Source organism: Gracilinanus agilis, chromosome 5 (assembly GCF_016433145.1).
Source record: "Gracilinanus agilis isolate LMUSP501 chromosome 5, AgileGrace, whole genome shotgun sequence".
NCBI lineage: Eukaryota > Metazoa > Chordata > Mammalia > Didelphimorphia > Didelphidae > Gracilinanus > Gracilinanus agilis.
Genome location: NC_058134.1, coordinates 295,714,813 through 295,734,276, shown reverse-complemented (window position 1 = coordinate 295,734,276; position 19,464 = coordinate 295,714,813). Strand labels below are relative to the sequence as shown.

Here is a 19,464-nt window from a genome sequence, read left to right as displayed (position 1 = left end):
GGCTAATGATGAGGAAAATGAGAATTCTAATAGCAGTCTTATTAAATTTGGAAGGTGCCTATGATCATGGGCCCTATTACCCAATCTTTTTTTTTTTTTTTTTTTTTTTAGACATAAAACACACACCATATATTTAGGGAATGAACAAATTGTCGCTATAAATATAATATGACTGTAAAGAATGACAAATATGAAGAATTCAGGGAAACATGGAAGATTTAAGAAGTCATGTGAAAAAAGCAGAGGTAAACAAGTTACATGATTTTTTCTACAAAATAAATCAAGTCAACAAAGAGAAGCCACAAATGGTTAAAATACAATCAATGGTCAATGTTAGTACTATCAGTGAAGAGACATAGCTCTCCTTTCTGTTAAGAATAAATCTGGCTTGTTGGGTGTGTGTGTGGGGGGGGGAATACATTTAAGTATTTGTTGGGAAATATTCATTGTGTAAAAACAAATACAGTAATATTTTTTTTCTTATGCAACAAAATTTTAAAAGAAAAAAGATGCTCCGTCCCCTGAAAAAGGACAAGTTCACCTCAAATTCAATACTACAAATGTTTTACTCAGAGAGCAAATTTTAACATTCTCCTAACTATACTATTTATTTTGAGTAGCAATATGGAAAAAATAAATTAAGTTGCTGATTTGTTGTTCAGGGACTCTTCATGACCCCATTTGGGGTTTTCTTGGCAAAGATTAGAGTGGTTTGCCATTTCCTTCTTCAGTTCATCTTACAGATGAGGAAACCAAGGCAGAGTTAAGTGTCTTGCCCAGGGTCGCAGAGCTCTTAAGTATCTGAGGTTGGATTTGAACTCAGAAAGATGAGCCTTCCTGACTTCAGGTCTGACAATCTATCTCCTGAAGTACTTAGCTGTCCGAAACTATTGAATAAAAGAGCATTAAAGTATGTAAAGAACAAGAGATAGAGATAAGGTGACATTTCAATTAATTAGAACAATTTGTCAACTATTTATGTTCTTTACAACGTCTTATTTGCAAGCAGGGACAAAATAGTATTATTCTGTTTTTCATTTAAACAAAGTTTATCTAAATTAAACAATTCTAAGGTTATTACTGGTGGTTCATTAGTCTGTTCCCTATTTTTAATGACTGTAATATAAAAGTTTATAAAACGATCACTTCCAAGATAAAATTCAAGCAGTAATCCAGGTAAAGTGTTTTCTTCATGATTGTTGGTGTTAGTCAATGGAAAAAGAATTATGGGCTGATCAAAGTCAAGGCAATTCTTTGTCAGTCCTCACATTTGGCTTTTTTGCATGCTGGAACACTGTCATCCTCTTCAGTTGTTCTTGGCTTCTTTGTTGTATAAATAATACCAAAAGCAGTCTTTCTGGTTTCTCCATGAAGAAGTATTGCTCGGCAATTTGTGGATACTGCTGCTTTGGCATCACTTTCAGAGAGTCCAAACAATAAGCCTAAGTTTGCTATGTCATATGGTCCTCTTATTTCTAAAGGCCTTTCTGCACCACTAGATACAATTACATTCTTCCCTTTGCAGATCTGCATCAAACTAAGTGCATTGGAAATGGTGTATCTCCTCATCGTGGAATCTTTAATGGCAGAAGAATAAGTAAGCTCAAACCCAATGCCTCGTTCAATTGCCACATTAATAGGAGGTCTTCTAAAGTAAAATGGCAACTTCTCTGTTACTGTTATGCATACCAAATCCACATCCAAACTAGTGCAAGCAACGTGGAAAAGTTTTTCTGTCTTTGGAAAAACTGCAACAATGTCATATAGCTTGACACGAGAAGATGTTGCTCTCAGAACATTGCAGTGTGATGGATCTGATACTATAAGTGTCAGTCTACTTAAAATTTTAATTGGTTTCGATTTCCCCTGTACAATAGGTAAAGAGGAAAAGAGTTCAGAAGGAACTATTGGTTTGTCGATTTCCTGCTTCTTTTCCTTAAAGTCCACAACATGATTAATGGCAACAGTTGAATATCCAAGATGAGCTGCATTCTCCACAAGCCCTTTAAGTGCTTTAGTGTCTGAACTCTTCCTCAGGTTCAAATCCACAAACCTACCCAATCTTTTTTTGAGGAAGTGCCTAAGCCTGCCCTGCTTAGGGCAGTCCCTTAGAGGACTAGGACTATCCCAACCTTTCACCTCCTCTTCCTTCTTTTTTGTTTCTTTTTTTGTTTTGTTCTTTTTCCATGGATCTTTCTTTTCTTTATCTTGTATTTGTATTCCAAGTGTTTTGAGCTTAATACATTCTCTCTCCCCACCTCTCTCTTTCTCTCCCTTTCCTTCCTTCCCCTTTCCTCTCCCCATTCCTATCCCTCTACCCCTACCGCCCCTAAACTTTCTTATCAGAAATTCCCTCATTACTTCCAATCCTTAGAGTTGGCAAAATCTTCTCCTAAGGATAAACTATCAGTTAAACTCAATGGGTACCAAGTTGTACTAATTTAGGAATGTTAATGACTGAATCATTCTGGGAAGGGAGAAAGAAAAAAATTTCAGGATACCAGGATTAAGTTGAGATGAACTTGGAGGGGAAGAAGACAGTGGCAAGGGAATTCCAGAACTATGCCAAGAAATGCCACCAGCAAGATACAAATGATTCCTGGGAGATGGAGCTATGAACTCAGACATGAGTTTTTGCAGCCATGACATAAAACAAAAAAGTACTGGAGTCAAAACATGAATTTTCCTGGGACATTTTTCTCTTCTCTACCAGCACATGATACTGTACTCATTTGTGTATGGGACCTGAGAATGATCCTACTGTTTGAGTTTTCTCCTACTATTTATCTTGTTATTATGGCCCTTGGTACAGTCTTAAGTTTTGAGGTTGCAGCTGATAACCAAAAGGAGTTGTACTCCTTCTTCCTCTAGCCCCAACCCTTGGAATGTGAGTGTAACTAACTAGATCCAGCTACTTTTTTTTTCCCCACCAAAAGCTTCTACTCTCCATTTACTACCTTTGCTACATTTATTACCTTACCCTTTTGGGAGAATATCATGTGATTTTGTGTGGAAACAAAACAATGGGGAAGACTGGTGATTCAGCAGGCTTTTTCCCCCTACCCTTCCCCTCTTCGCCTAAGGACAAATGAAGAAACCCCAGAACTAGTTTTACTTTGCTTCAAGAAGTTCATTAAATATCAGTAATTCAAAATTCATCAAGAAAACTCCTAGCTAGAATTTTTTTTTTAATCTAGCCTTTTAAACAGTGGGGTTAAACATCTCTCTCTCTCTTCCTAATACCTATCCCATGCACTAACTTTCTTTTGTAACTTTTTTCATCATTTGCATATAAAGGCATACATAAACCATTCAAGCTTTCTATATTATTCCTTTCTAGTTAAATAGTTTGCTATTAATGCATAATTCTTTTCTGATCTTTTTTTTTAAAACCCTTACCTTTTGTCTTAGAAGTGATACTGAAACGGGGCAGCTGGATAGCTCAGTGGATTGAGAGTCAGGCCTAGAGATGGGAGGTCCTGGGTTCAAAGCTGGCCTCAGACACTTGCCAGCTGTGTGACCCTGGGCAAGTCACTTGACCTCCATGGCCCACCCTTACCACTCTTCCACCAAGGAGCCAATACACTGAAGTTAAGGGTTTAAAAAATTAAAAAAAAAAAAAAAGAAGTGATACTGAGTATTGGTTCCAAGACAGAAGAACAGCAAGAGGTTAAATACTTAACTTGACCAAGGGGGTCTGAGGCCAAATTTGAACCCAGCACCTCCTGTCTCCAAGCCTGGTGCTCTATCCACTTAGCTGCCCCAGGCTTAACCATGCAACCCAAATGGGACTCAATCTTTTCAAAGAGTAGTTTCTTAATGAGGGCTTGACCCATATATTTTCTTAACATTGAATCTAAATAACATGGGAATCAAGAGTTCAGTGAGAAGTGTCTTATATACTTCAATAAAACCAAACCACTATATATGTAAATCAGTTCACTTTAACTGACCCATCCTTGCCATCATGGGCTCCAAATAGGTGAGATTTCATTATATCTTCATTCAATATTCATTCATTAACTCAACAGACAGTTTTTAAGTGTTCACTGTGTACCAGGTACCATGCTCAGCACTGGGAATAAAAAAAAGAAAAAAAGACAGTCCTGGATATCAAGGAGCTTCCACTCTTGCCTGAAGCCAGGCTACGGTGCCATTTCCTTGTCAGCTCTACACATTGTCCCATGTGTATCCTTGGCCAACTCCTCTCCCTTTCCCTGTTTTTCTAATTCTAGTCCCCTATCCATGTTTTCCTCATTCGAACATAAACTTATTGAGGACAAGAACTGTCTTGCTGACTTTTTGCACCCCCAACATGTAGCATAATGCCTGGAACATAAGAGCTTATAAAGACTTTTTTCAACCATCAACCTATCCATTTGACTGGGTAGAATAGTGTTGGAGGGGGAAAGCTTAGATTGAAAAGATCTACATTCAAATTCTGGCTCTGTCACTTAGTAACTGTATGACAATTGACAAATCCATTAACCCCTCTGGGTCTCCAGAGCCTCTTCTGTAAAATGAGATCTATTAAGTTCATGGAGGTAAGTTTTGCTACTGGAGATTTCATCTCATCTTCCTACCATGTCCTATCTGCTGATACAGTTCCAATGATTCTCCAGTTATAAAAAATTATAACTATATGATGGTGACTGAATAAAAAGATGAATCTTATTTTTTTAAAACCTTACCTTCTGTCTTATTATCAATCCTAAGACAGAATAGTAGCAAAGGCTAGGCAATTGGGGTTAAGTGGCTCTCCTAGGGTCACATATAAGGTCAGATTTGAATCCAAGTCCTTCTGATTCTAAGCCTGATGCTTTATTCATTGTGCTACCTAGCTACCTCAATTTGGATTTTTTTTTTATCATACCATTAATATCTGTACCACTCATTTCACAAGATTTGGAGGAGAGTTATTTTTCAGGAATAAAATGAGATAATGTACATGAATTATAATGTGCTATATATACAAGTTAGCTTTTATTATACTTTTATTTTTATATATAGCTTTTATTATAAATTCCTGGGAATCTAGACTACTTTTGATAGGGGAAATATGAAAATCAGGGTCTTCCCTCTATGATGACATAACATATCAAGTATTTAATCTAGACTCAATATCTAAGTTGTTTTTTTAAAAATCTCAGTCCCCAATGGAAATAGGTTTCCTCTTTGTTTTCATTCAAGTACTTTTCTCAACCTTTTTACCTTAGCAAATTTATCTTTTCGTAGCTTGGAGTTGTGAATATAATGAGATAAAAAGTCTAGAATGGAGGATGCATTCATAAAGGTAGTTTTATATGACTCATGAATGAAAGAGTAACGACGTTTTATTCTTGAATAAAAACAGTCATCTGAGCTATTTCAAAATCCACAACAGGGAAGACACACCAGGAAGCAATAATTGCTATAGGATCTTTTCTGGCAGCAATGCTTAAGCTTGAGAGTGATCAAGGAAAATACCACAGTTCCGGACAGAGGAGTGGCTAGGAGATCTATATTTTAGACCAAGTTTGTGGCATGATCTCAGTCTTTTGACATTTAAGGCTTACTTTCTCATCCTGGAGAGAATAGCAGGTCAGCTACCTATTGTTTAATTCACAAATTTTTTTTAAACCCTTAACTTCTGCCTTAGAATTAATACTAAGTATAGGTTTCCAAGGCAGAAGAGAGGAAAGGGTTAAGTGGCTTGCCCAGGGTCACACACTTTTGCATACGAGGTGCTTAATAAATGCTTCTTCCATGCTCTTTCCCCAAGTAATCATAAACAGCAAAGCAAAGGAAAGCAAAGCTAATCATAATCCTTAGTATGTATGCAAATAAACAGTGAGCAACAGTTCACAACTGGGTGGCTACACTACAAGCATAGCACAGGCACACAAGTGAACGAGCATCCTAGCAAACAATAAATTAAAAGCACAACTCAGCATTTTCATATGCAGCAATAAACATTTGCAATTACAGTAAGGCACACGTCACCTAAACAATTCCTAGTGCTACGGCATAGATAGATGTGTAGCTTCTTCAGGATCACCTATTACATAAGTTAGTTTAGACACTTCATCTCCTGACACCAGGCATTTGCACTGACTGTCCCCCGTTCCTGGAATTCTCTCCTTCCTCATCTCTGCCTCCTGGGTTCTCTGGCTTCCTTCAAGTCCCAGCTAAAACTCCACCTTCAATGAGAAGCTTTTCCTGATCTCTTAATTCTAGTGCCTTCCCCCTGTTGATTACTTCCAATTTATCCTTATTTATATATAATCGTCTATTTATTGTCTTCCCCATTGGATTGTGAGCTCTTTGAGGGTAGGGACTATCTTCTACCCTTTTTTGAATCGCCAGCATTTAGCCCAGTGTCTGGCACATAGTAGGCACTTAATAAATGTTTGTTGATGGACTGACTGGTCAAATGAGCTTAATTCCTATGAAATCTACTGCTTGACTTAATAGATGATATAAGTTTCTTCTCTTAATTACTCTCTTATTCACAGATTCATGCCAAAAAAGGATATCCCCTGCCATAGAGGGAACAGAATACAAACAATAATGGAAACATGTCATTCTTCACTTTATTTCCTCCAAGGAATTTTTCTCTAATGTAAGCAGTTTGCATCTTGTTTCACATGATAAACAGGAAAATATGTATTATGTAATAATATATGTACAACACTATATTTTATAGGTTACCCGCCTTCTTGAGAAAGGAGGAAGGGTAGGAGGCTGGGGGAGAAGAAGAATGAGATGTAGATTTTTTTTGAACATAACAAATGTGAGAATTTATCTCTTCAATAATCAAATATTATGATTTATTACATAAATAGTTGCATATTGTACATATCATTTTAATTTTTTTTAAGTTTAAAGACAAGTCACTAAAAAACAGTGTAATCCCACTTCTTCCCCGAGCTTATTTTTTAATTTTAAGGAATTAATTTGTTTGTTGACTACATCAGAATTCCCAGGGATCTCCTTCCCTCTCCTCCCTGCACCAGAGAAAGCCTCAGTTTTGGTCCATGGGGTCACGAAGAGTCAGAAATAACTGAACGATGGAATGATAGCAGCAACAACATGCTCATATAAGCTCAGAAGCAATTCTGCTTCCGTTTAGCTGAATGGGACGGAGCATGCCTTCAGTGGAAGCCCCCAAGGGGCCATCGCACTACTGCAGAAGGTCACCTTGTCCGAGAGTGCTGGAATAGGGGCTGCCAACTCTTCTCCTTGCTCCCAGTTAGCTCTGATCAAAAGGAAACACTTCTAAAATTCTTGAACCCACAGGGTTGTTTCCAAGCCTGGGCATGTTCATTTAGAATACTCGTTTATCTAAGATAAGGAAAAAATGAACAGCCCAAAACCTTGAATCGGGCTTGCCATGGGAAGAAACGTGATCTGGGGAATCTTCACATGGCAGCTGGAAGAGGAGGGCCAGCGATGGAGCCTCCACCACCTCTCACGGGACGTGACTGGAAACGGAGAGGAGGAAGGTAGGACGCTACCTTTTATTTTTAGTTGGTTATTTTTCTTACATTACCTTTTAAACAGCCCCTGATTCATCAGCAATTCCTATTTAGCAGCCAGTAATAGAATGCCTATTTGTGATCTCAAAGCAAGCATCCTTCGGTGCTCAGTCACACGTGGCTGGAGGTAGACCCCAAAACTCCCAAATGGTCAACCAATGACCAAGAAGAGCATTACTGCAAGCTCCAGGATCTGGCATTTATCACATAACGATAAGATTTATGTTAAGTTTGGGGCATGCATTTTCCCCTTTCGGTCTCACAACAACATTTAAAATCAGCTCTCCAAGTTTTATTATCCCGATTTTGCCAATGAAAAAACTGAGGCTGAGGGAGATCAAGTTCCTTGTTCACGTTCTGAATATGGCAGATGTAGGATTCGAGTCCAGGCCTTCCACATCTACGATTGTTTTTTTAAAACTCTGAAATTTGAACAACAATTCTGACTCACGAGCAGACTTCAAGGTAACACAAAACCAAAATCAGCTTTCATGTATATATTGCCTTTTAACTAGTTCTGGTCTGAGTACAACAAAATACTAAATTATTCCACCCCAAAAAATGGCCCCTAAATGCTGATAATAAAATGTTAGCCTTTTCATTTTTCTATTTGCAAGTGTTGAAATAAGTAGTTTAAACATGTTGGTCGTCTGTAAAACAAAACATTAATGCAACGTGCAAGCCAAACACTCTTTGGGGGGAAAAATAGATGCTGTTAATTCTTTTTGTGTCACAAAAATGTGTCAAGGGAGCGCTGGCGGGCTTAGACCTGCTAATGAGGTTGTTCTATCAAACTCAGTTAAACATCAATGTCATTCAAATTCAAACATTTCAAAGGAGAAGCTATTGCCTGGGCCCAAATAAGACCTGCCTATTGGTAGTTTAGGTCCAAAACTGTAATGAAATGAGAAACTTGGAATGCATTAAACAAGGAATAAGCGGGCAGCTGGGTGGCTCAGTGGATTGAGAGTCAGTCCCAGAGATGGGAAGTCCTGGGTTTGAATTTGGCCTCAGACACTTCCTAGCTGTGTGACCCTGGGCAAGTCACTTAACCCCCATTGCCTAGCTTTTACCACTCTTCTGCCTTAGAACCAATACACAGTATTGATTCTAAGATGGAAGGTAAGGATTTAGAAAAATAAAAATGAAAACTAGAATTGTTATCCATGTTAGGGGAAAGGTTTTCAGAGCAGGGAAGAGACAGGTATAATATCTGGGATAAAATATTGACTCAGATTGGGACATTAATGCATTGCTGGTGGAGCTGTGAACTGATCTAACCATTCTGGAGGGCAATTCGGAACTATGCTCAAAGGACTATAAAAGAATGCCTGCCCTTTGATCCAGCCATACCATTGTTGGGATTGTACCCCAAAGAGATCATAGATAAACAGACTTGTATGAAAATATTTATAGCTGCACTTTTTGTGGTGGCAAAAAACTGGAAAAGGAGGGTATGTCCTTCAATTGGGGAATGGCTGAACAAATCGTGGTATATGCTAGTGATGGAATACTATTGTGCTAAAAGGAATAATAAACTGGAGGAATTCCATGTGAACTGGAAAGACTTCCAGGAATTGATGCAGAGTGAAAGGAGCAGAACCAGAAGAACATTGTACACAGAGGCTGATACACTGTGGTACAATCGAACATAATGGACTTCTGTGCTAGCAGCAATGCAATGATCCAGGTCAATTCTGAGGGATTTATGGAAAAGAACTCTATCCACATTCAGAGGAAGATCTGCAGGAGAGGAAACATATAAGAAAAACAACTGCTTGAATGCATGGGTTGAGGTGGACATGATTGAGGATGTAGACTCGAAACTATCACATCAATGCAACTATCAACAATTTGGAAATAGGTCTTGATCAATGACACATGTTACAACCAGTGGAAATGTGCATCGGCCATGGGTGGGGGGATTGCGGGGGGGGGGATGAAGGGGAAAGTAGGAGCATGAATCTTGTAACCATGTTAAAAATGAATATTAATAAATGTTTAAAAAAATATTGACTCAGGCGATCAAAGCTTCCCACTGCTGTTCATGGTCTATAATCTAAAAAAAAAAAAAAAAAAAAAAAGCTTACATCAGGGCACCAGCCTCTAGCATTCTGGCTAGTCTGTACCTAGATGATCAGGAACTTATATCAATTTTCCCAACTTTAGTCTCTTGAACCAATCATATCTCAAAGACACTTTCAATACTTTTAAAGGAAAAACTAGCCTAATTTTCATGTGGGTGAAGGATGGATGGAGCTTAGGATATTCTTCCTGCCACAAAAAGGAAAGAATTTCTAACGGCCACTAGGAAATTGCATCTGTTCTTTATTCCTCTTAATTTAAAACCAGGTGAGCCAAAAATCACCTGTCATTTCTTGAGTACCAAAAGTAATTTACCTGTCATATTAACAGAAAAATAAAATTTTGATAGGATTCTTATCTTTAAAAATGTTAAACTCCCTTCCCGTCCCTACCACTAAAGAGAACAGCTGACCCATCATTGATTTTTTCCCTATGTGTTTGTGAATTAAATTGACTTGATTTTTATTTTGGGAGTTGGTGGTGGTGCTGAAGATTGCCAGATCACAACTCTGATTCTAGAACTTGACAAAACTTAATCTCAGTTATTAGCAATGTCTTTAAGAAAATCCTAAACTCCCAGAGTCTGGTGGATCTAGAGAAACAAGCAAAAATATGATAAGGTTTTACTCATGAGATGTTTGGATATTGGAAATTTATTTTTAATGTTAGGAAAATGTGGTTGGTTAACTCAGTCATTTGGAAGAATGTTTAGTATGGACTTGCTTGTTTTTTTTTAAGATTTCACAGTATTCAAAAACCCATTTTCTCAATATATTATCTAATTTCTATCTTTGTCCTGATCCTACTCTCCCTTAATCTCTGTGTTTTTAAAACAGATAGATATGTGGTCTAATGCAACTAAAATTCCAAGTGTTAAATATTAAATCTTTCTGTCCTTTTAAAAATCCTGTATTACTTGTCATTCCCCAGTTGATAAATGGTCAAAGGATATGAACAGGCAATCTTTTGAGAAAAAAAATCCAATCTTTCAAAAGTCACATGAAAAATTCTCTAAATTACTAAAAACTAGAAAAGTACAAATTATAATAGCTCTGAAGTTTCACCTCTCACCCTTCAGACTAACAAAATTGACCAAAAAAGGGAAAATGGCAAATGCTCAAGGAGCTTTGAGAAAAGAGGTTCTTTAATGCAGTGTTGGTGAAACTATGAACTGGCCTAGTCATTCTAAAAATCAATTTAGAACTATTTCTCCAAAACAATTATAATGTGCATACTATTTGACCCATTAACATCACTACTAGGTCTACATCCCCAAAAAGACCAAAGAAAGAATTCATATGTGCAGAAATATTTATAGCAACTCTGATTGTGATTGCAAAGGATTAGAAACTGAGGGGATGCCCATCATTTGGGGAATGGCTGTTATGGTATGTGAATGTGATTAAATACTATTGTGTTTTAAGAAATGACGAAGGGGATGATTTTAGAGAAAACTGGAAAGATTGTATGAACAGATGCAAAATGAATTAAGCAGAATGAAAAGATTATACTACAATATCAATACTGTAAAAACAAACAAATCTAAAAGACTTAAGAACTTTGATCATTGCAATAATCAACAATAATTTTTTTAAAGCCTTCCCTTCCATCTTAGAATCAATACTGTATAGTGGTTCCAAAGCAGAAGAGTAGTAAGGGGTTGGTTAAATGACTTGCCCTGGGTCACACAGCTAGGAAGTGTCTGAGGCTAGATTTAAACCCAAGTCCTCCCTACTCCAGGCCTAATGCCACCTGCTCCTCAATAATTTTTGAGAATCTAAAAGGAACATGAGACCAAAAATTTTGAGAATCACTGCTCGAGGGGAAGCCACTAAGGTTCTTCTTATTCACAGTCCTTTATCATTAACTACTTGAGAAAGAAAGTCAGTAGTTTGAAGAAGATGCATCAATGAGGGGTGTGAGCCAGGAAGTCAGAGGGTAGAATAAACAATTTTCTGTTTCTAAGGTAGAACATGAATACTTTATTTTTGTTCTAAGGTCATCTAATGCTTAATATTTTCAAAAGTGGAATTCTATTAAAAATAAAGTAATAACAATTATATAATAACAGCCAGAATTTTAATGGGAAAAAGTTAGTAGGCTAATGGCATATGCCTTTCCTTTAAGAAGGCAACAAGTCTTCCATTTCCAGATTCCAGAAGGGAGCAACAAGCTCCTTCAGTTCCCACATTCTTCGGCGCCCAAGAATCCCAGGGATCATTGTTTCAAAGACAAATGTCGGATCAATAAAAAATACATAACATAAAAATCCAATGCTGATGGAGGCATAGAAAAACACAAAAGACCATAGTACACGTTTCCTGCCAAAAACAAAAAATATCATTAGATAATCAAAGGCATCATAACTTCAAAATATAGACATGATCTCTTTTTTTTCTCTGAAACCTTAAACATAGTCTTTTTTCATAACCTCTGCAAAAAATTTGTGAGGGAAATGATCAAAAGCAGGCTCAAACTCCAAGGCTTATACTAGGAAACCTATCTAGGCAATTAGTGAGGGGAGCAAATATGGGAGGTTGAGACAATCCTGCTTCCTGGACCCACGGCATTGCTAAAGCTGAATAGATGAATGGATGTGAAGAAATGAGTGAGTGAATAAGTGAGTAAATAAATAAATCCAGCTCTTGTGGTCTCTTTAGATAAGAGCTCATCCCCTAAACCAGATCTCCCTTCGCAAGAGGGCAGATATTGAAGGGAGAGCCTTGGGTACAAAAAATGTTTAGACATAAAATAGATATGTTTGTCCTAGATATTGGCCACTGTGATAGAGGCCGTCCAGCAGACAGTCCACGAGAAAAGGGATTTCCCACGGATGTGTTCTGGTGACATTGAGCTAACGTGAACCACCAAGTCTCGGAATGTTGCAAAAGTCTCCTAGAAGAGACCTGTAACCACTCAGAGGAGTCTGGCTTGTCCAACATCCAAGGAAAACCAAGTGGGAGCGGAATTTCTTTATCTCAACATATGAGCTTTTCAAACAGAATTTACATGTGGGATGAGAATGAGAAGGAAGGAAGAGTGGAATAGATTATTTGGGGGAAATCAAGAAGCCCTTTTACTGACCTCAAGCTTCCCATGAAAGCAAAAGTCCATTTTTTAAACATTAACATTCTATTAGGGTTGCCATATGGCAGCCAGATGTGGAACTAGAGGTGAGTTTTATACAGAGAGCAACAGAGAAGCTTCTGGTAGTTGGAAGCTACGGAGAACTAACAAGGAACGCTCAACAAACCAAGAGTAAAAATCATCATCAAGGAATGGGATAACTTCCAGCGCCAGCTCTGCCGGAGGAGTGTGGTAGGGCCAGAGGGCTCCCCTGGTACCTTTGGGTTGTTGGGGGAAAGTGCCAGAACCCTGGCTGCCTCCCTCCCTCCCCTCCCCCAATGCCCACTCCTCTCCCCAACACACTTAGGGGAGAACATAAGACCAGGCACGTCGGACCGGCAGGTGTGGATGAGGCTTGACTCTTACCATTGGAAGGTGCTACCAAGTTTCTGAGATCATAGATTGAGCATTGAGTATTGGGTTCGTAAGATGCATTCCAAAAAATAAATTAGGTAACAATTAACATTATTTAATCTTTCTGGTGATCAGTTCAATGAGAGAGATTTTAACTTGAAGCCTTGATATTTTGTATCATTTCCCTTGATGCCATGTAAACTTTCAAAACAAGTCAAATAAATTAAATTGTATTTTAATTAATATTTTAAGTCTTTTCATTTATCATTCAAGTACAGTGGAATACATATATATGTTTCCAAACATATACATATATGCATAGACATATATATATATATATACACATAGGCACATACCTACACATCTCTGTCCTATCCATTGGTTTTCATTTATAAAATGTCCGTAAATGAGATCTTACATACCCAATATGACTAAAACCCCAAATTGTGAGCACCCAAAAACACTTACTAAGTAGTTTTAAAATAATAATTTTAATCATTTTAAAAGTTTTTGCCCCTTAAAAAAGCCCAGATTGTTCATTTTAATTTTTTTTTTAAACCCTTGTACTTCGGTGTATTGTCTCATAGGTGGAAGAGTGGTAAGGGTGGGCCATGGGGGTCAAGTGACCTGCCCAGGGTCACACAGCTGGGAAGTGGCTGAGGCCGGGTTTGAACCCAGGACCTCCTGTCTCTAGGCCTGACTCTCACTCCACTGAGCTACCCAGCTGCCCTGTTCATTTTAATTTGAAATACTTTCCCCTCCCTTTTTGTCTCTAAACATTGTCATGGAAAGCTTTCTGGGATTTATACCCTATCCTTTTTTTTTTAACCCTTACCTTTCTATCTTAGAAATATCTATTCTATAATATGGAAATATGTATTGAGTGATAATACATACATGTATAACCCAGTGGAATTGCTTGTCCACTCCAGGAACAGGGAGGGAAGAGAGGAGGGAGAGAACATGAATCATGTAACCATGGAAAATACTTAAAAATAAATTAATTAATCAATTAAAAGAAATTAAAAAAAAAAAGAAATACCTATTCTGGGGGGCAGCTAGGTTGTTAAGTAGATTGAGAATCAAGTCAAAAGATGGGAGGTCCTGGGTTAAAATCTGACCTCAGACACTTCCTGATTGTGTGACCCTGGGCAAGTCACATAACCTCCATTATCTAGCCCTTATCACTCTTCTGCCTTGGAACTAATACTCAGCATTAATTCTAAAATGGAAGGTAAGGGTTTAAAAAAAATAAGAAATACTTATTCTAAGACAGAAGAGAGGTCAGGACTAGGGAATTGGTGTGGCATATAAGTGATTTGCCCAGGATCACACAGCTAGGACGTATCTGAGGGCTTCACTATTTTCTTTCTCGACCACATGGTGCTTTTCCATTTTTTCCTTTTATTTTTATCTTCTCATTCTAGATGGAAGTTATACAATCACTCCTAAATTCTTTAACTGATAGCATCACCCAAAGAGCCTTCTGATTATGCCTCATTCAATTCAATTCAGCACTCTTTTGTACCAGGTAGGGACAGAAGACAGGAAGATTAAATATATCATCTTCTGTCCTAAAGGGATTTCTATTCTGAATGTGATGCCCACGTCAAGACAGTCGTTGTCTTAAGTTATTAAAGGAAACATTCCTCTCGTTTGCCATCGTTATTGTCCACATGTGGTACTCTGCAGAGATGTGGAGGTAGGCAAGGTTTGAGCTACTTTTTTTACTTTTTTTTTTTATATAAAACAGGTTTCCCCCTTTCTTCACACTTACCATTTTGAAGTATTTGCCCCTAAACATGGTGTTTGATGAGGCGTTGATTTCATATCTTTAGCATCCCTCATTTTAAACATTTCGGCCTCTGCCTCCTCTTGTTGTCTCAACTGGTATTTCTCCAGCTCTGTATTCATTACAGTCATGTCTTTGTAAAAGTTCTAAAAAGAATAATAAAGAAAACTTAGAAACACCGATTGATGTAAGTAAGTTCTTTTGATCCCTGCCAATTTTATCCGAGTTATGTAAAGCTTTTATTCCCAAGGAAACTGTGGGCTATGTCCTACAAACAAATAAATGGTTAATATTTAATAATAATTACATTAATAATTCACATTTGTATATAGCATCCTAGGGTTCATAATACATCGTCCTCTTAACAACTGTGTGAAGCCTCAGACACTTCCTAGCTGTGTGACTCTGGGCAAGTCACTTAACTCTAATTGCTACCCCTTGTCATTCTTTTGTCTTAGAATTAACACTAAGAGAGAAGGTAAGGGTTTAAAAAAATAAAATCAGTTGGGAAAGAGATAAAATTTGTAGAAAGGAAGCTGGGGAGGAGAGTAGAGGAAAATGGAAAAATAAACATAGAGGACTTAAAGTCTACAGTTTACTTTGAATTCTAGATTTAGAGCTCTAAGGGACCTTAGCTGGCCTGTGGACCAACCTCTTCAACTTAGAGATGGGGAAACTCAGGTATGGAGAGTGAAATGGCTCACTCAGTATTGAGCAGGTTATTTTTTTTTTCAAATTGAACCCAGTTATAGTCCAATTTCTACCAAGCTGCACTGCTTCATTTGACAACCTCCTAACAATTAGCATCATCTATTTTAGAGCTGCTGAAACTAGATTTCGGATAGATTGATTAACTTGCCTAAGCGTGCCCAGTTAGGAAACCCCTGAACTGTGGATCAAACACAGATTCTTGACTCCGGTGCTTTTTCTACTATATGAGGCAAAGGCAGGCTTTTCACAGTATCTGGAACAGAAATGAAAATGAACCCCACATATATCAAGCTCTAGTCAGTAGACCCTCTAGGTGAGAGGAAGAAAAGAAAGGTCCCTGACTCAATTCTTGGCAAAAAACCAGTAATAAAATTATTTTAACAACAAAGCCACTTTATCTTCGTGGGGGTGAATGAACTTTTGCACTACCCATTTTATTGTTATAGTAAAATCAAAGCTGTCCAGTTCAATGGAAAAAGTTTGGCTTTGAAGTTACAGGACTTGAGTTCAAATACTACCTACCTACTTCTTTCACTTACCTCTTGGGTAAGCTTTGGCAAATTAAACTCTTCCCCTGAGATTCAGTTTTCCCCATCTGTAAAATGAGAAGGTCGAGCTTATCCCTTCCATCTCTTGATCTAGAGAATATTTACCTCTATTTGGACAATTAGTTTCCTCTTCAGTTCGTGAGCTTCATCACAAGCATTCACCTAAAGAAATTCACACAATTATAATAGATAAAATAATCACAATTATAGTACAGATTATATAGTAAAACCTCATTGTTGGGATTTCATTTATTTGGCAGGGGGCTGAAATGTCTCTGTTTAAAAAAAACAATTTTCTTCATCAATAGTTCAAATTAGTAGTGTAACCACTATATAGTGAAGGAGAAATATTTAAAACTTTAAAGAACATTCGACTTTCCTGCACTTCAGAAGCACTGTTTATAGTATAATAACTGAAGTGCTTCTCTGTTCGTTACAACTGATCCCCTAATGGTCTAGAGTAGGTAACACTTAGTTTCGTGGGTAGTTATGCTCTTGAAAGTGATAAAAATGATTTCTTTTTAAGATACCCTATTATTCAGACAAATCATTTTTATAATTAGTATAAATGAAAAGTCCTATGGCTTAACAAAAGAGCTCCGTACCTGGAAACCTAAATTCCTTTTCCTTTTATGGCTTCAATAACCACTTTGGCTAATTTATTCAACAAATATATAATGGGTTAGGAGTGCAGTTCTTTACTGTATCCTGCTTATTTTCCTGGGAGTGGCTTTGTCTTTCGTATGTGAATATAGACTCCTAGTACTTTTCAGAGCAGTAATGCCAATATTCTACTTAAGAAATCAAAATAGGATGCTGAGGGGGCAGCTGGGTAGCTCAGTGGATTGAGAGCCAGGCCTAGAGACGGGAGGTCCTAGGTTCAAACCCGGCCTCAGACACTTCCCAGCTGTGTGACCCTGGGCAAGTCACTTGACCCCCATTGCCTACCCTTGCCAATCTTCCACCTATAAGTCAATACACAGAAGTTAAGGGTTTAAAATTTAAAAAAAAAAATAGGATGCTGAATGCGGAAGCAAGTCTCTATAAAAGCTAGTAGAACATTTCTTTATTTTATACATATGGTTGTGGGGAGAGGGGGAAGAATGAATCAGGAGACTTGTGGACAGCTGATTCCCTTCTCCCTTCAGTTAATGAAATTCAAAAATATGAGACAGGTAACAGAGACAAGCAGGTGGTAAGGTCTCAAATGAAGTGTTAAAAGTGTTTAACTTTGTTACCTCTTCCAAGTGTGAAGTTTTCCAATGAATTTGTTAGAATTAGGGCAGCTAGCCACTGGCTAATCAAGACTCAACCAAACTCTTGTTGAGCCATTATTTTTTATTATTACCAATTACATGTTATAACAAGTTTCCACACAAGTTTTCCTAAGTTATATAATCAAATTTATCTCCCTCGCTCCCTTCTCTTCCCCCTCCTAGTGCTGGCAGGCAATCCAGTCTGGGTTATCCATTTATCATCATGTAAAACATAATTCCATATTGTTCATTTTTGTGAGGTATCTTATGAAACCCAAACCCCAATCCATAAACCCAAATATACAATCAAAAAATCATATGTTTTCATCTGCATTCTGACTCTAACAATTCTTTCTCCAGATATGGATAGTATTCTTTGCCAAAAGTCCCTCAGAATTGTCCCAGATCTTTGTATTGCTGCAAGTAGCCAAGTCTATCACATTTGATCATTCTACAGTATTGCTGTTACAACCTTTTCCTAGGCACCCATCATAGTTTTAGCCACTCACAGCACCCTGGGTGGGGGTCCCATGCCTCTCTTTGAAGTTACTGTGGTCTCTCTTCTGGTTGTGCTATGCCTGCCATGTCATTAGCTTTCAGTGTTCCTCATCTTCTAGGAAATGTTTTCCTGGTTCTGCTTATTCCACTCTGCCTCAGTTCAGGTAAGTCTTTCCAGCTCTTTCTGAAATCATCCTGCTCATCATTCCTTATATCACAATAGTATTCCATCACCAGCATATACCACGATTTGTTCAGTCATTCCCCAAATGATGGACATCCCCTCAATTTCCAATTCTTTGCTACCACAAAAACAAATATATTTGTATAAGTCTGTCCTCCTCCCCATTAATCCTTTAAAAAAATAAGACACTCTACTGGGCAGGGAGGATTCCTAACCTTTTTTGAACCCTATGGATTGATTCTCCAAAGAATATTTTTCAATGCAGACATAAAGTACATAAGATTATTAAAGAAATAAATTATATTGAAATATAGTTATCCATATATTAAATTAACAAGTTCATACACTTCAGGTTAAGAACCCTTTCTCTAGAGTCTGGCAGGACTCCTCTTCTAGCTTACTTTATGTATGTCTTTGGGTAGGAGAATGCTCCCCAGGTTTATGGGGATTCGTTTTGTAGTTATTTTTATGATTTCTTTTCAATAAATGCCTTTACTTTGAGTTGTGTCATCTGACTGCCAAAAGTAAATAAAGACGTGGGGCCTCATGAGATAGAGTTATGAAAGTGCAAACCCACAGACACCTTGAACTTCAGGGTAAATTATGACTTTGCTTGTAGGGGGAGGACTACATACAGTTTCTCCATCTAAGTACAGCAGGGACTCCAAAATTTCCATTTCCCAGAAGTTGACCTGGAAAGGCACACTGGACATTGAGTAAGTTGGAAGGAGGAAACCTCCTTGCCTCCAGTTCAAATAAGAGTTCTGGTATTTCCTTTGTTCCTATGAAGTACTTGGACTGAGAAGCCAGATAGCTAAGAACAGTGACAGGGGACAGCAGAAGTCCTACCAGTGAAAGTTAATTAGGTCAGATCCCTCACCTCGAGCAAACACGAGATGTTCAACATTTCCTAGAAGATGAGGAACACTGAAAGCTAATGACATGGCAGGCATAGCACAACCAGAAGAGAGACCACAGTAACTTCAAAGAGAGGCATGGGACCCCTACCCAGGGTGCTGTGACTAAAACTATCATGGGCGCCTAGGAAAAGGGTTGCTCATTAGCTCATTCTATTGGTGTTTTGGTTTTTGGAATAAAGGTTTATTAATTTGTAGACTTGTAAATAAACTTTTTTAAACTTTGTAAACTTGTGTATGGAAGCCTAAGAGTATGTCATGCTGAAACTCATGAATGATCTGGGGAATAATGACATGAAAGCGTATCTTAGAGGTAGAAACTTCCAAAGTATACCTAAGCCCTTCAACATCAGAGGTGGCACCCCAACACAAGAGTTAAATGGGTTGAGAATGCCCAAGTCATAGCTCTCTTTGGTTCAGAGATTTTTTTTAAAGAATTCCACCATACTTTCTTTGTAGCAGAGCCATCTTTTATT

General features: G+C 37.8%; 1 protein-coding gene across 1 annotated transcript; it reads right to left on the bottom strand.

Moving 5' to 3' along the window:
- Positions 1-787: 787 nt before the first annotated feature.
- On the bottom strand, positions 788-15,005 carry LOC123250254 (ribonuclease P protein subunit p30-like). Its single transcript, XM_044679270.1, has 3 exons — positions 14,860-15,005; positions 11,792-11,923; positions 788-2,062 (listed from the first exon to the last, which is right to left on the bottom strand). Exons 1-3 carry the CDS (start codon positions 15,003-15,005, stop codon positions 1,258-1,260), a joined length of 1,083 nt encoding a protein of 360 aa, XP_044535205.1. The 3' UTR covers positions 788-1,257.
- Between the last annotated feature and the right edge of the window lie 4,459 nt (positions 15,006-19,464).

Bases quoted from the DNA above. Each gene is read 5' to 3' on its own strand.
- LOC123250254 (XM_044679270.1), bottom strand. From the start codon at position 15,005: ATGACTGTAATGAATACAGAGCTGGAGAAATACCAGTTGAGACAACAA. The intron at 11,924-14,859 runs GTAAGTGTGAAG...TGTTTTTGGCAG, and splicing joins GGGGCAAATACTTCAAAATG to GAAACGTGTACTATGGTCTT. The intron at 2,063-11,791 runs GTGGGAACTGAA...CCTCAAAAAAAG, and splicing joins ATTCTTGGGCGCCGAAGAAT to ATTGGGTAGGTTTGTGGATT.